Raw genomic sequence first — 17,372 nt, 5'->3', positions numbered from 1 at the left:
GGATTTTAGGTGTTACAACATTGCCGAGACCTATTTCAGATCATTGCCCAATCAGGTTGTCTCAAGAAAAACTAGATGGAGGCCTGTGCCCTTTTAGGTTTGAAAACATGTGGTTACTTCATCCAGAGTTTCTAGCTAAGGTAAAAGAATGGTGGGAAGTGGACCAAGTGGAATTCTGATGGAAGGGTATAGGTTTTACAAGAAACTACAACTCCTGAAAGCTAGACTCAAGATTTGGAATAAAGAGGTTTTTGGTGGATTAGAGCAAAGGAAAGTGGAAATCAGTCAGAGAGTGCAGGAGCTAGATGGACTAGAAGCTGAAAGAAGGCTGGGGGAAGAGGGTAGGGTGGAAAGATGGAATTTGAAACAGGAACTGGAAGATCTTCTTAGGAAGGAGGAGATAAGTTGGAGGCAAAAATCCAGGTGCAAATGGCTAAAGGAAGGGGACATCAATACAAGGTTTTTTCATTCGTTGGCAAATGGGAAGAGAAGGAAGAATTTTGTTTCAAAATTGGAGTGGGATGGGCAATTGTTGACAAGGGAAGATGATATAGCTCAAGCTTTGGTTAAATCACTTCAAATTAGTGTATGACAACCCAGGGAGACCTAGTGAGAGCTTAGAGGACTTGGAGTGGAGGGTGGAAGATAGTGTCTTATTGGAATCTTTGGAAAGAAGATTTGAGGCCCAAGAAGTGAGAAATGCAATCTTCTCCATGGATCGAGCTAAAGCTCCTGGGCCTGATGGTTTTTCGATGGCCTTCTATCAAGATTGTTGGGAGATAATTAGAGAGGATTTGTTGGAAGTTTTTGAAGAGTTCTATGAGAGAGGCAAATTTAATTCGGGAGCAAATGCAACTTTTATTGCCTTGGTTCCTAAGAAGAAGGACGCTCTCCAACCAAAGGATTTCAGACCTATAAGCCTGGTGGGAAGCATGTATAAAGATCATCTCTAAGGTCCTAGCGCTAAGATTAAAAAAGATACTCCCGTCTCTAATCTCACCATATCAAGGGGCCTTTGTAGAAGGAAGACAAATTGTAGATCAAATACTTGTTGCCAATGAATGTGTTGAGGTGAAGAGGATGAGAAAGGAAAAGGGGTTGGTTTGCAAATTGGATCTTGAAAAGGCATATGACATGGTGGACTGGGATTTTTTACTAGAGGTTCTCAAGCGGAGAGGGTTTGGGGAGAGATGGTGCAGTTGGGTAAAGGGATGCATTTCTTCATGTCATTTCTCAATATTGGTGAATGGTGTAGCTAGGGGTTTCTTTCCTACAAAGAGGGGTATTAGGCAAGGAGATCCATTGTCCCCATTCCTCTTTACCCTAGTAGCTGATGTGTTGAGTGCCATGATTTCGAGGGCTAATGCTAACAATTTGATAAGAGGTTGGAGGATTGGTAGGGAGGAGGTGGTGGTCACACACTTACAATTTGTAGATGACATCATCTTGTTTTGCGACGGGGAGGAAGGGGAATTACGAAACTTAAAGAGTCTAGTGCTTCAATTTGAAAGGAAGTCCAATCTTAAAGTGAATTGGGGAAAAAGTTGTGTGGCAGGGCTCAATCTAGGCGGAGAGGAGGTGGATTCCCTAGCTAGGATTTTGGGGTGTGAAGTGGGGGGCTGGCCTTTACAATATTTGGGGCTACCACTGGGAGGGAACCCAATGGTTGAGAGTTTTTGGTACCCTGTAATTGAAAGATTCTCCAAGAGGTTAGCAAATTGGAAGAGGAATTACATCTCTTTACGGGGTAGGATAACCTTAATCAACCTTAGCCAACCTGCTAGTTTATTTCCTGTCTACCTTTAGAGTACCAATGAAAGTAGCTAACCAGTTAGAGAAGATAATGAGGGATTTCTTGTGGGAACCAGGGGATACTAAGAAGGATCACTTAGTGAAGTGGGAGGTGGTTTCTAGGAGTAGGGATGATGGAGGCCTTGGGTTAGGAAATATAAGATTAAGAAACATGGCTTTGTTGGGGAAATGGATTTGGAGAATACCGATGGAGCAGGACAGACTTTGGTCTAGAGTGATTGTTAGTATTCATGGATTGGCAGATAACGGTTGGGATGTAGGACTCGACCCTGGGGCTTCTCAGTGTTCTCCTTGGAAAGCTATTCAAGGTATTTTTCCTCTTATGCTTCCTTATTTCAAATATGATTTTTGAGCTGGAAATAAAGTCTTGTTTTGGGAAGATGTTTGGGTTGGTTAAAACTCCCTTAGAGATAGATTTCCTTCTATTTACTCCTTGTCTGAAAACAAAAGAAAAGTGATCTCTTCAGTGTTTGTTGATAACTTCTGGAATTTGGGCTTGAGAAGAGGTCCAAGGGATTCTGAAATGGGGATGGTTGATGGTTTGATCACTCAGTTAGGGGAAGTCTTTCTTGATCAGTCCTGTAGAGATAGCAGAATTTGGAAACCTTCCCTTTCTGGTTTTTTCAATTGCTCTTCTTTCTATAACATTTTGCTTCAGAGACCTCTAACCTTGTAGGGAACTTTCCTTCAAAGGAGGTGTGGGGTAGCTGAAGGTATGGGAGATCCATCATATGTGTTGGATTGAAGTCTCTCTATGTATGAGTGTTCGGCTGATAAGAGTTCTTGTTAGCCTATACTTAAGTTTAAGTTATCCTGTACTGGGCTTGTGTTAATGGGCCTAAGCCTGTTTAATGTTTTAAGTTGTCTGGGTGTCCCATCACTAATCAGGGGCATTCCAGTAATTCCTTGTATCATTGTACTACATTCTAATATAAATAACAGTATTGTCGACTGAGCTATTTGGTTCGACATTCACAGTATTTCAGAGGTCTTCTTCTCTTCTCTATTTCGAATACAGCTCCTAAGCTCACATGGTATCAGAGCATTAGCTTCTCCCTGGTTTCATCCGGCGCACTCTTTCTTCTCTTGCTGTCTTTTCATCTTCTTTCTTCTTTTCTGGGTTGCTGCAGTGAAAACCTAGGGTTGTAAGAGAACAAAGCAAGTTCGAACCTAGGGTTTCCCTTGGTTGTAGGGCTCAAGGGAAGTAAGACCCAGAAGAAGATGTCCTACTAGGTTATTTCCAGCAAATAGTAGCTATTTGGCTACTAAGAGAGGTCTGAATAGGACAGACCTAGTTGAGGACTGATTTCAGCAGTCCTAGCACTAGCCGAAAGGGGGAGAGCTTCTTCTACAGTTGCAGCTTCGAAGCTCCAGTAGGACTTGCACAGCACAGTGGTAAAGAGCCCTAATTTCAGGTCGGTTATCAGCCTAGAACCTCTCACTTGCTGCTGTACCCGAACTGCTTCAGCTCAAGTGAAGTTTACCTAGCGAGCTACCAGCACCTGATTGTCCAGCACTATGAACACTTCGGCCAGCTCTAAATAGAGCCATCTACTCTAAGACTGAAGTCAGGATGTCCTCACTATCCGGAGAAGTTTCCTCTAGAGATAACAGACTTGCTGCAAGGTTCTCAAACCTGGAAAACCCTAATATGCACAACTTGCAGACTACAAGTGTGCTGCTAGATGAGTATAACTTCAGAGAGTGGTCCGTCTCAGCAAGGCTTTTCATTACTTCCCGTGATCTCACAGGCTATTTAGATGGGGACAAGAAAGAACCTGAAGTCGGCAATCCTGAGCATGCTGTGTGGTGCAAGGAAAATGCCACAGTCATGTCTTGGTTGCTGGCCTCCATGACTCCTCGGGTTGCCAGAACTGTTCATTATTTCCTTATAGCTGCTAAGATTTGGGAAAAAGGTATCTAAGACCTACGACCAGAAGAAGAACAATGCTAGAATCTACAGATTGAACCAAGACATTGCAGCTCTAAGGCAAGGAGATATGACGGTTGCAACATACTTTGCAACTCTGGAAGGCCTTTGGGAAGAGCTTGATCATCACTTGATATTGGATTGGGAAAATGCCAGGGACAAGGAGAGACATGATAAGCAAATTGAAGAGAGCAGAGCCTTCAAGTTTCTGGCTGGCCTAAACCCAGTGTATGAGGGTATAAGGTCACAAATTCTAGGGAGAGATGAATTACCGGAGCTACACCATGTCTATTACCTGGTGAGAAATGAAGAAGTCAGGAGAAAGGAGATGCAAGTTGATTCTCAGACACAGTCAACTGAACTATCTGGAGAACATTCAACCCTAGTCTCCACTAAGGGAAACAGATATCCAGACAAGAAGTCCCTCAAGTGCACCCACTGTGGTGGTGAGAAACATACAAAAGAAAAATGTTGGGTCCTGTATCCTCATCTGAAGCCAGTTGCATTGAGAAAGGAAAAGAGACAACATAAGGGTCATACGGCAAGTGAGAATCTTGCCACCAACAACAACAATAGTGGTGACAACTCACAAAGTACTCCAACAGTGTCTTCTTCCTCCATAGGGCAGGTTGCTGACTCCTCTGGAGCTGGTACTTTGGGCTTCACGGCTAGTGAGGTAGAGGTTCTCAGCTGGGCATTAGCCCGTCTAAAAAACAATTCTTTTGCTTCCACCTCTTTTGCCAGATCAGGTACAGTCTCTACCTTTAGTGCAACTAGCTCCATTGATTCCACTTCTTGGGTGATTGATTCCGGAGCAACTTACCATATGACACATATGTCCTCCTTATTCTCTTCATATCATTTGTTGTCTGGCCAGGATAAGATGAGAGTGGCTGATGGGTCTTTCTCCACCATCTCTGGAAAGGGGGTGGTTGACCTAAGCAAGGACCTCTCTCTTAAATCAGTCCTACATGTTCCTAGTCTTACCTCTAACCTTTTGTCTATTTCAAAGCTTACAAAAAATTTGAACTGCAGTATAACTTTTTTCCCTACTCATTGTGTCTTCTAGGACAGATTGATGAGGAGAACGATTGGGAGTGGTCATGAGTACGGAGGCCTCTACTATTTTGATGCAGACATCGGCTCAGCCCTACAAGCTTCTGCTGCTACTAGTCTGAAAAATGTGGAGTCAATAGCTAGGCTGCACCTGTGGCATGCTAGGCTAGGTCATGTGTCTTTCTCTTCATTAGCAATGTTGTTTCCCGAATTGTTTAAGGGCATTCCAAGTCAGAGTTTAATTTGTGATGTGTGTCAAATGTCAAAACAATGTAGAACAGTGTATCCAACTTCTAGTAATGAAATTCGAGCTCCTTTTGATTTGGTTCATTCTGATGTTTGGGGACCTTCACCCATTGTTTCCATTGATTGATTCCGTTACTTTATCAGTTTTATTGACCATTATTCTCGTTGCACATGGATTTATCTGTTAAAAGGACGAGATGAAGTACCACGGATAACTATGGTTTTTTGCAAGGTGATTGAAACACAATTTGATAAGGAGATTAAGCAATTTCGGTCAGACAATGCTGCTGAATACTTTGAAAAATCCATGAACTCATTCATGGAAGATGCTGGCATGTTACACCAATCATCCTGTGCTAATACCCCTCAGCAAAATGGAGTTGCTGAGCGCAAGAATAGACATCTATTGGAGACAGCTCGAGCCCTACTATTCTAGCACAAAGTGCCCAAGCAATACTGGTCCCAAGCTGTACTCATTGCATCATACCTGATAAATCGGATGCCATCTAAGGTATTGGGTATGAAGACCCCTTTCTCTGTTTTGTGTCCCACTCTTCCAGAATTTTCTCTTCCCCCACAAGTTTTTGGCTGTATATGTTTCATACATGTGAAGGATCCAAAGAAAACCTAGCTGGATCCCAAGGCTACAAATGGAATATTTTTGGAGTACTCTCCTACACAAAAGGGGTACAAGTGTTATGATCCTATCTCCAAGAAAAAGTATGTCACCAGAGATGTAGTCTTTTTTGAGTCTCAACCCTACTTCCAGTCTTCTCAAAATCCTCTTTAGGGGGAGACTAGTGGATTGGAAGAGGATTCTCATTCTCCGTCCTTTTTTGTTCCCCTATCTGACTCAGGTCTTCCATCACCTTCCACTACTCCTAGCTGTGACATTCCGGGTCAACCTAGTAAGGCTCCAAATGTGCCAGTTACTCCTCCTGATGCAGCAATTGCTCCTGAAGATTCCAATAGGCAACAAAAGGAGATACTTACCTACAACAGAAGGAAAAAGGGCTCTCAATCTCATGACTGCAACCAGTTGGACTCAGATCAATCTGTCTCTGCAATTCAAGGTAATTCTGACTCACATACTTCGGATTTGGATCTTCCTATTGCTCTTCGTAAGCCTGTCTGTTCTTGTACCACCCGACATCCCAAAGGGGAAGGGCACTGTTGGGTGCAAGTGGGTATTTACAATAAAGCACAGGGAGGATGGGTCAATCGAGAGGTACAAGGCCAGACTTGTGGCAAAGGGATTTACTCAAAAGGAAGGAATTGACTACAAAGAAACCTTTGCCCCAGTAGCAAAGCTCAACACAATCCGGGTTTTATTGTCACTTGCAACAAATTTCTCATGGGAACTTCATCAGTTGGATGTGAAGAATGCCTTCCTAAATGGTGATCTTCATGAAGAGGTATTCATGGAACCTCCACCAGGCTATGATGTTGGCAAGAAGGTGTGTAAACTAAGTAAAGCATTATATGGTTTGAAGCAGTCTCCCCGGGCATGGTTCGAGAGACTTTGTATGGCCATGAAGAAAGTGGGGTACACTCAGAGTGGTGCAGATAATACCTTGTTTACAAGGAGACAGGATAACAAGCTTACGGCACTCATTGTTTATGTGGATGATATGGTGATTACCGGGAATGACTTGGAAGAGATAAAGAGACTGAAGGAGTTCCTAACTTTAGAATTTGAGATCAAAGACTTGGGAAATTTGAGATATTTTCTTGGGATTGAAGTTGCTAGATCAAGAGAAGGAATCTACATATGCCAGCGGAATAATGTGCTAGATCTCCTAGAGGAAACATGCATGATGGGATGCAGGCCAGCAGACACTCCAATAGAATAGAACCATGGCCTACAAGAATCAATGGGTGAGGACTACTGTGATAGAGAGAGATACCAAAAATTGGTAGGAAAGTTGATATACTTATCCCTTACTCGGCCAGATATTGCCTATGCAGTGCATGTTGTCAGTCAATTCATGCACTCACCAAAGATCCCTCACATGAGAGCAGTTGAAAGAATTCTCAGGTACTTGAAAATTTGCCCAGGGAAGGGAATTCTATTAAGAAAAAACAGTAAACTTGAAATTGAAGCCTACACTGATGCAGATTGGGCTGGGTCTGTTGGAGACAGAAAATCAACCTCAGGTTACTGTACATTTGTGGGAGGAAACCTGGTCACATGGCACAGTAAGAAGTAGAATGTAGTGGCTAGATCAAGTGCAGAAGCAGAATATCGAGCTAGGCCCACGGGGTTGCTGAACTCTTATGGCTCAGAACTCTTCTTAATGAGCTTGGCATTAAGGCTGAAGGTCCTCTCAGGCTGTATTGTGACAATAAAGCTGCCATCAACATTGCCAACAATCCCGTGCAGCATGACAGGACAAAACATATTGAGATTGATCGACACTTTGTTAGAGAGAGAATCGTCTCGGGAGAACTCTCTGTGCCTTATACTCTATTTGAGATGCAAATTGCAGAAGTATTGACTAAAGGGTTGGTAGCAACAAAGTTCAGGGATATACTTAGCAAGCTAAACATGATAGATATCCACGCTTAGCTTGAGGGGGAGTGTTGGATTGAAGTCTCTTTATGTATGAGTGTTCGATTGATAAGAGTTCTTATTAGCCTATACTTAAGTTTAAGTTATCCTGTACTGGGCCTAAGCCTGTTTAATGTTTTAAGTTGTCTGGGTGTCCCATCACTAATCAGGGGCATTCCAGTAATTCCTTGTATCATTGTACTATATTCTAATATAAATAACAGTATTGTTGACTGAGCTATTCAGTTCGACATTCACAGTATTTCAGAGGTCTTCTCTTCTCTACTACTTCAAATACAGCTCCTAAGCTCACAATATGGATGGTCAAACCCTATAGGAAAGTTGGGCGAAATTTCAAAAATTTCTTTATTCCCATTCGGGAATCCTATTCCCAATTTAGAAAACTGCATTTTCAAGGTTCGTTCTTGTAACCAAACCAGACCAAATCTGAAACCAAATTAAGGGAGGGATATACCTCATACGAAATCCAAGATAGAATGCTCCTCCCAATGTAGGTGTTCACGCCCAAAGAGAGTACCAAATCCTCCCTCCACTGAAGATGACACAGCTTAGGGTGAGGCGGGATCGGCAGGTAGTTCTTCTCCAAGAACTAGTGATTCTTCAGCAAGAATCGAATAGGACAGTGAGCACAACTTCTACATTGTTTCTTTTGGCAAGAAACAATATCAAGATCAAATCTTGATCCAATCCAAGAACTGGAGATCGAACAGGGTAGGGCGGCAAGAGCAGGAAGAGAAAGAGCAGAAGGCAAGAGTAGTCTAACTGTGTTGTCTTCTCTTTGTATTCAGCGAATGTGTCTTTGGAGGTTCGCCTTACTCTCTTAATTATAGCCTTAAAGAGAAAATCTCCTAATCCCATTAGGAGTTTCCTAATCCAAATCTTTTATTTGGATCTGGACTCTTTAAGTGATAAGGATAATCCCTTATCTTATTTGCAGATAAAGATCAGCCTTCCTAATCAAATTAGGAGTTCCTTTGATCCAAATCTTTATTTGGATCTGGGCTCTTTAAGTGGATAAGGATAATCCCTTATCTTATCTGCTGATTCAAATCCCAGATCCGCCCCTATTTAATTAATTTAATTAACCCAGTTTGAAATGGGCTTTTAGGCCCATTAAGCTTTCAGGCTCACTTCCACTTTAATGCTGGCTAGCTTGGCTCTCTTTGTATGGTGTGGGACTTTATCATTGATCTACACATCAGCCACATGGGTTCAGCTTAGCCTCTGTTACAAGGCCTGGCCGAATTCACTACTGAATACAATGAATCCCTGAGTCCATCAGTATGGGCTCTTAATGGGCCCAACATTTACACTAAATGGTCCTTGGGTCCAGCCATCTTATGAAGGCCCAAGGACTGTGGGCAGATGCAAGATTAGCCCATTAGGTATAACCCTCAATGGTCTTACACTTAACCTCTCAACCCATAATGATTAAACACTGCCCGACAAGAGAGGACCTCTCCCTCGGCTGCAAGGTACAGTGTTGCACTCTCTACTGACATGGATCCTGGGAAAGTTAGAGATCAATGGCGAAGTTGTGGATGATCAAGAGGAGATTGCTAATGTTTTCACGAATCATTTTAGGGCAATTTACAAAAGACAGGGGGATGTGAGGCTTAGAGTGGCCTAGATTGGACTCAAAGGTGGCAAATTAGTTGGAAAAGGATTTTGAATGGGAAGAAATAAAGGGAGTTGTGTTTTCAATGGATAGATTTAAAGCTCCTGGACCTAACGTTTTCACTATGGCTTTCTTTCAGGATTGTTGGGATATCATCAAGTTAGATTTGTTGGCAGTATTTGAGGAGTTTGCGGAGACTCACTTTATAAGTCCAGGAATCAACTCCACCTTCCTAGCTTTGATCCCTAAAAAGGGAGAGGCTGTTCAACTGAAAGACTTTAGACCCATCAGTCTAGTGACTACCATTTATAAAATTTTGGCCAAAGTGTTGTTGTTAAGGTTAAAATCAGCCCTGCCAACTTTAATAGCCAATTACAAGGGGCCTTTATTCAAGGAAGACAGATCATAGATCAAATCTTGATAGCAAATGAATGTGTGGAGGACTTCAAGAGAAGGGGGAAGAAAGGTTTTGTATGTAAACTAGACTTGGGGAAAGCGTATGACATGGTTGATTGGTCTTTTCTGTTGGAATCCCTGAGGAATTTTGGGTTTGGAGAGAAATGGTGTGGCTGGACTGAGGCTTGTTTAAAAACTTGCCATTTTTTAGTTTTAGTTAACGGAGTGGTTAGAGACTTCTTTCCAGCCTCTAGAGGGCTGAGACAAGGGATCCTCTTTCTCCTTTTCTTTTCACCTTGGTAGCCGATGTGTTTAATAGGCTCATTTCGAGAGCTGATGGGTTGGATATGTTTAGAGGATGGAGGGTAGGAAGAGAGGGTATTGTGGTGTCACACTTGCAATTTGCGGATGATACAATCATTTTTTGTGAGTCTGGAGATCCCTCAAAGGCTAGAAACTTGAAAGGAGTAATAAAGTTGTTTGAATGTGTGTCGAAGATGAAGGTCAATGTGTGTCGAAGCTGGCAGTTTGGAAGAGAAACTACATTTCCCTTGGGGGTCGGATCACTTTAATTAGAGCTACTCTTGCGAACTTGCCAACTTACCTTCTTTCTGTCTTTAGAATGCCACAAAAGGTGATTTTGAAGGTAGATAAAGTCATGAGGAATTTCTTGTGGGAGTCGGGGGAAGGGAGGAAGGATCATGTGGTTAGGTGGGAAATAGTATGTCGGAGGAAGGAGCAAGGGGGTTTGGGATTAGGCAACCTAAGGAAGAAAAATACAGCATTACTAGGTAAATGGCTGTGGAGGTGGCCTCTAGAAAGGGAGAGGCTTTGGCATAAGGTGGTAAGGATCGTGCATGGTACGGCGGACAATGGATGGGATGCTGGTGTATCTCGGCGTGCTACGCTGATAGCCCAAAGGAAGGCTGTTCATAGTATTCTTCCTATTTTCCTGAACCTGATCAGGTATGATGCTAGTGCTGGAGATAGGGTTTTGTTTTGGGAGGATGCTTGGATTGGTGACTGTGCCCTCAAGGACCTCTTTCCCTCCTTGTATTCCATCTCGTGTTTTAAAAACGAGCCAATTCAAAGGTTTGTATCCTCTTCCTTTTTTTTTCTGGCATAAGCTGGAATCTAGGCTTTAGAAGAGACTTGAGAGATTCTGAGCTTGACCAGGTTGCTTTGCTCCTTAAAACCATTGATTCCGTTTGCTTGGACCCTTCTTCTGTAGATTCCCGTATTTGGAAGCATTTATCTTCGGGATCCTTTTCTTGTGCTTCCTTCTTTTCTTCCTTGCGCTCCTCTCCATTGCCTCAACCTTTTCATAGTAAGGAAGTTTGGTCCAAACCTGTCCCTCCTAAAGTTAGAGCCCTTTGTTGGGAAGTCTTCCTTGGGAAAATCACCACTTTGGATGTTTTGGAAAAAAGAAGACCTAGTCTTTGTATCTCTTCTAACTGGTGCACCCTTTGCAAAGCAAACGAGGAAAGTTGCTACCATTTACTAATCACTTGCCCTTTTGTTGTAGGCCTTTGGGAAAAGCTTTTTGATCTTTTTGGGTGCCGGTGGACAGAATTGGTGCAAATTTTGCAATCTTTTTGATCCTACAACTTTCAGGTGGTCAAAGAGAAGAGGAAGAGTTTTGTGGAGGTGTGTGAGAGCTGCTTTGGTGTGGATTGTGTGGGAGGAACGAAATGCTAGAATCTTTAATGACAAGGAGAGGGATCAAACTTGTGTGTTAGAAAGTATCTTATGTAGGGTCATAAGTTGGGTAAAATCCTTGGATCTGTTCTCCTCCTACACTTCTGATGACATAAGGAGAAATTTGGAACAACTAGCTAAAAGTTCTGAGTTAGAAGCAAGCCGGTGGTGGATTGGAAGTCTCCTGATGTCGGTGTCATTAAACTAAATTTTGATGGCAGTAGTTTGGGCAACCCGGGGCCTTCTGTAATAGGGGGAGTCTTTAGAAATGATGAGGGTCAGATTGTAGCTCTATTTTCTGGTCCTATAGGGTGGGGAGACTCAGTAAATGCAGAACTCCAAGCTGTGTTACAAGGAGCAGAATATGCAAGAGAGTTGGCAGTGGAGCATTTAATGATTTAAGGTGATTCCAAATTGGTTGTTGGATGGCTAAAAGAACCAGAGATGGCAGCCTGGCCGTACAGGGGGACTTTGAGAAGATTTAAGTGGCTGACTTCAAATATTTCAGTCATAGTTCAATGGGAAAGAAGATCGGCAAATGGGCTGGCAGACCTCCTAGCTAAACAAGGAGTACATAGGAATCAGCTCTTTCGGGCTCAATTGTAAGCTTTATGATGTAATTTGGAGGCTGCACCTCGTGCCTCTTAGTGGGGAATTGTATGATGTATACAGTATACAGTATACTTGGTTCTTTAATTAATTGTCATTATCATTATCTATCAAAAAAAAAAAAAAAATACAGGGAGCCAATGGGAAGATTATTCACCAATGGGTTGAGTCGGGCAAGAGTGGATTACATATGTAACAAGCTGAGACTATATGATATAGACTCTCCAGCTTGAGGGGGAGTGTTAGTGTTGACTAAATAAGGGTAGAATGGTCATTTGAGTCTTATTAGTATGGTGATGTGTCTTTAAGTTAGTTCTGATGTGTCCCAACTTAAATAGGGGCATAATAGACTTTTGTTATTATTCAGTAAACTATATATATATATATCCTGGCCGACCTAAGAGAGTATGTTTTTTTCTCCTCTCTGGTTCGAACAGGTTTTTTTCTTCTATTTCTTCTTCTCTTCTTCTCTTCTTCTCTCCCTCTCTCTCTTTCTCTTCTTCTCTTTTACCGTAAGTTCAGATCTGAAACTGACGAATCTGAATTGTAACAAACAGCCCAAAGTTAGAACCATGTCTAGGAAAACCATCCACATTATGGTTCAACTTTTTTTGGAGAAACATGCTTTCCCCACACCCAACCAGCTTTGTTAGGCTTGGTCATACATCTTGCAAGGGCAGCAGTATAAGAGGGTTTCATTGAAAAATGTCCTTTAGCACTTAACTATGAAGAAGCACAAGACAAATCTAGAAGGAACAAGATAGTGAAGAACTCTCATGCTTGAATTTAGCTAATTTCTTGTTTTGATGATTTCATAGGTTGCTTTTCAGTCAATTAATGATTTCTAGTGGATTATTATTGTTAGGAAGAGTCTTACAGGGTATATAGCTATTAGATAAGGTTATTTTTGGGTTTTCCTTACTATTTTGGGGGCAGGGGTATTTTTGTAATTTTAGGATTTTATTTGGCTGCCGACCTAAATAGAACCCCTATATAAGAACACTATTAGACAGTGTATGCCCTTAGCTCCAATTAGATTGATGTACTGGTGCATTTATTGTAAATGACTAGTAGTACATAGTTGATTCGAGTTATCATGGTGTGTTTCTGTGTAATACCCTTAAACTGGACACTTATGAGACTCGTGTTAATTTAGAATCTTCACAGCCGTTGGATAGACCTGGAGAAGTTTATCATGCCAAGGTTAACACTAATGTGCTGCCAAGAAGGTTGGGGTGGCTTGTCTTAGCTGCTAGGGTAAGACCTGAAGCACATGTAGTGTGGGCTTGATTGAAACTCTGAACCGGACCATTTTCCAGTTATGCCCTGGACCTTGGAGATAGATGAACTGGAAAGTTACATCTAACCCCTAGACTCGATTATGGTATTGCACTAGGTGTTAGATTGGGTTGTCTTTGATATGCCAATCAGTGAGATCCTTAGAGGGGGGTCAAAACATGGGTATGTTGGGGTAGTCTGAGAATTCACCTGAGTGGGTGATCATAGTGACAGAATCAGCCCCTTTGTCAAACAAAGTGAATGATCGGGGAATGCACTCTCTCTGATGGAAACCTAAACTGCCGGCAGTTGATTTCAAACTTGTTGAGATTTGTTTTTGCAAAATATATTTATATAGAGATATACATATATTATGGTTTTACAAAATGTTTTAATTCCCGGGATCCATGTGAGCAGGGATCCATGTGAGCAGAGAGTGCAACACTATACCTTGCAGCCGAGGGAGAGGTCCTCTCTTGTCGAGCGGTGTTCGATCATTATGGGCTGAGAGGTTAAGTGTAAGACCATTTAGGGTTATACCTGATGGGTAAATCTCATATAAGTCCATAGTCCTTGGGCCTTCATAAGGTGGTTGGACCTAGGGACCATTTAGTGTAAATGTTGGGCCTGCTAAGAGCCCATATTGATGGGCTCAGGGGTTCACTGCCTTCAGTAGTGAATTCGGCCAGGCCTTGTTACAGAGGCTGGGTTGAACCCATATGGCTTTTGTGGAGATCAATGATGGGGTCCCACACCATACAAAGAGAGCCAAACTAGCCAGCATTTAAAAGGGAAAGTGGGCCATATGACTTAATGGGCCTAAAGCCCATTTCAAACTGGGCTTAAGTGATTTAATTAAATGGGGCGAATCTGGTTTATAATCTGATTAGGATCAGCAATAGGATAAGATAACTCTTATCTACTTAAGAGTCTAGATCCAAATATCAGATTTGGATCAAGAAACTCCTTCCTAATTGGATTAGGAAGCTGATCCTAAAAGGGTTATAAATAAGGGGGCGAATTCCTCAGTAGGTGACTTCTTCTTCTGCAGTTTTCTCCCTCAGCTCTTGCCGCCCCTACCTAGTTCGATCTCCATTCTTGGATTTGATCAAGATTTGATCTTGATATTGTTTTTTGCTAGAAGAAACAATCTAAAGTCGTACTCACAACCCCTTGCGTGATTATTGTTGAAGAATTAGGGTTCTTGTTGAAGAACCTCCTTGCTGATCCTGCCTCACCAGAAGCTGTGTCATCTTCAGTGGAGGCGGGTTTTGGTGACCTCTTTGGGCGTGAACACCTACGTTGAGAGTTACTTATATTCCGTTCCCTCTCCCTCTTTTGGTTTCAGATCTGGTCCGGTTTGTTCAAGAACGAACCTTGAAAAATGCAGTTTTTCTAAATTAGGAATACGATTCCCGGATGGGAGAAAGAAATTTTTGAAATTTCGCCCAGCCACCCTGCATGGTTCGGCCATCCATATGATGGATCTCCCATTCCTTCAATTATTGTTAGGAAGAGTCTTACAGGGTATATAGCTATTAGATAAGGTTATTTTTGGGTTTTCCTTACTACTTTGGGGGCAGGGGTATTTTGTAATTTCAGGGTTTTATTGGCTGCCGACCTAAATAGAACCCCTATATAAGAACATTATTAGCTTCTGCTCAAAAAAAAAAGAAGAGGATATTCAATTACTTCAAGCTTAAGAAAGCTGTTTGTTTTCTTTCTTCACTCTATTTTCTTCATTCTCTTGAATTTCTCAAACAGTTTGGGTGATTTTTTCTGTAAACTAAAAACCACTAGAACAGATCTGCTAGACCTGTTCTCCTGCATTAGGTAACTTTATCTTTATGATCAGGCAAGATAAGGGCCAACTTTAGTTTTTGTAATAGTGTCCAAAGCTTGGTGTAATGGTAAAATCTCACACTGACAAGTGTGAAAACGTGGGTTTGAGTTTCAGTGTGGCCCCTTCATGCAAAAAATGTCAAAGGTTAGGTCTGTATCCAGTTTACCCCTCCCAAGACCCCCCAAATAGTTGGAATCAACATAGAAATATTGGGTAATAGCCCTTTAAGTAAGGATTCATTAATCTCCCTGTGAAGAGGAAGTCTTTGGTTCTGGAAAGTGGGGTTCTAGATCACCAATGACCCATGGATGGTTCAGAAATTTATAATTGCTAATCAATTCTTATTTTGTGATTTTATTTTGTTATTTATTTAGGCATATACGATTAAAAACAGAAGTTCTTTAGATGCTCTTTTCTGCATGAGGAATTTCCTAAGAGTTGTAGTGTATGAGCATAAATAGTAGTACTATAAGGTTAGAGGTTGTTGATTCCCAATTTTCTATTCTGCAGCTCAATCAGCAATGCGAGGATAGGAGTATTTTACGCTATGTTTACTACTATTTAGCCAGGATTCTATCGGACAATGGCTCTCAAGGTTTAAGTGCAGCTGGTGGGATCCCCACACCAAATTGGGATGCTCTTGCTGACATTGATGCTATTGGAGGAGTGACTAGAGCAGATGTTGTACCTCGAATTGTTAATCAGCTTACTGCAGAGGCTTCAAATGTTGATGTTGAATGTAAATTGGTTTCTGCATTTGAATTATGGCATTCTTTCTATTTATATTTAAGTTTTTGGTTCATTTATTTTATGTTGCTAAAACAGGGTTCTTTTTAATGGTTATTCCTATGATTATTTATGACACATAATGCTAATAGGTTAGATGATATTAAAGTAAACAAGTACAGTTCCATATATGATATAGTAACGAAAAATCTCTCAATACCAGTGTTCCATCGTTGACCCAGATGGTTGAACTATTCGAACCGTCACTTGGCCTTGATTCCGGGTCTGGTTTTCATAAAATCCCAGATTTGATAAAAAATGTTGACTTGGTGAAAACCCATTCGATCTAGTCACTGGGTCATGGGTTAACCGTTATGTGTGTATGCAAACTTTCGAAGTCCATAACTTTGTGCTCGGTTGTATGATTGGGGTGATCTTTATGTCAATTTTGGGTAACTTTTCAATAACTACATGTTCCAAGGTGCCAAAGGGCTTACCCTGTTATTTTTGTCAAAATCCCCTTTTTTGCCTCAAAATCCAATTTTAGCATTTTTATAAATAAAAATAAAAACTTAAAGAAAAATTATAAATTAGACATAAAATAATATATGTATATACATATATTACATATAGGATATAATTATACATTATTTTATTGATATAATACTTGTACATACATACATGTATATATATATATATATATATATATATATGAGGCAAATATGGTTCAGCATCCGGGTCGGTTTTTAAACCATTGCTCAATACGTAGAGGGTGGTAAGAGAATGCGCATGTTTGCTAGGTTGTGAAGTTTTGGATTGGCCTTTGACTTATTTAGGCCTCCCCTTAGGAGATAGCCTCAAGAAAGAAAGCTTTTGGAACCTAGTGGTGGAAAGATTCGAAAAAAGACTTGCTTCTTGGAGGAAAAATTATCATTCTTTGGGGGGGGGGAGGATAACTCTGATTAGGTCTACCCTAGCTAATCTACTTGTTTATTTCTTGTCTGTGTTTAAGATCCGCACTAAGGTCTCCAATAGGTTGAAAAGTTGATGAGGGACTTCTTATGGGAGCTAGGTAATGAGAAAAGGGACCATAGAGTGGGTTGGGAAGTGGTGACTAGGAGTAAGAAGTTAGGAGGTCTAGGGATAGGGGGTGTCAGGAAAAGAAATATGGCTTTGTTGGGGAAATGGTTGTGGAGGTTTCCTTTGGAAAAGGATAAATTATGGACAAAGATTGTGACTAGCATTCATGGGCTCGAGGACAATGGCTGGGATCCTGGAATTCTGGAAAGGTCTATAGGTGCATCTCCTTGGAGAGCCATCCATGACATCCTTTCAGCTTTCTCCTCTTATATCAGGTATGGGAATTCAGATTAGGTGAACGCTTTAGTTGTTCAGTGGGTTATGGAACCAATTATGAGGTTCCACGCTAGTATAAGCTTCATGGGCCGCATTGTAAAAGATGCGGGCCCCATGTATTTAATATTGGCATGGAACCTTATCATTGGTTCCACAGCCCGCTGAACAGCTAAAGCGTTCAGCTAAACCTTGCTCCAGGTATGGCTTGAACTCAAGTAACCTAATAAAGTTT

At 41.5% G+C, this 17,372-nt stretch overlaps 1 protein-coding gene across 1 annotated transcript in view; it reads left to right on the top strand.

The window, feature by feature from the left end:
* LOC104611483 (uncharacterized) overlaps window positions 1-17,372 on the top strand; it is a 126,037-nt gene that overhangs the window by 16,783 nt on the left and 91,882 nt on the right. The window contains exon 4 of the mRNA XM_010278567.3: window positions 15,569-15,797. Coding sequence (XP_010276869.1) covers window positions 15,569-15,797 — 229 coding nt within the window. The remainder of the gene's footprint in view (window positions 1-15,568; window positions 15,798-17,372) is intronic.

This window comes from Nelumbo nucifera, chromosome 3 (assembly GCF_055504915.1).
Source record: "Nelumbo nucifera cultivar China Antique chromosome 3, China Antique-T2T, whole genome shotgun sequence".
In the NCBI taxonomy this organism is placed as follows: Eukaryota; Viridiplantae; Streptophyta; class Magnoliopsida; order Proteales; family Nelumbonaceae; genus Nelumbo; species Nelumbo nucifera.
The sequence above is the reverse complement of the archived record's forward strand: the minus strand, read 5'-3'. Positions and strand labels throughout refer to the sequence as shown.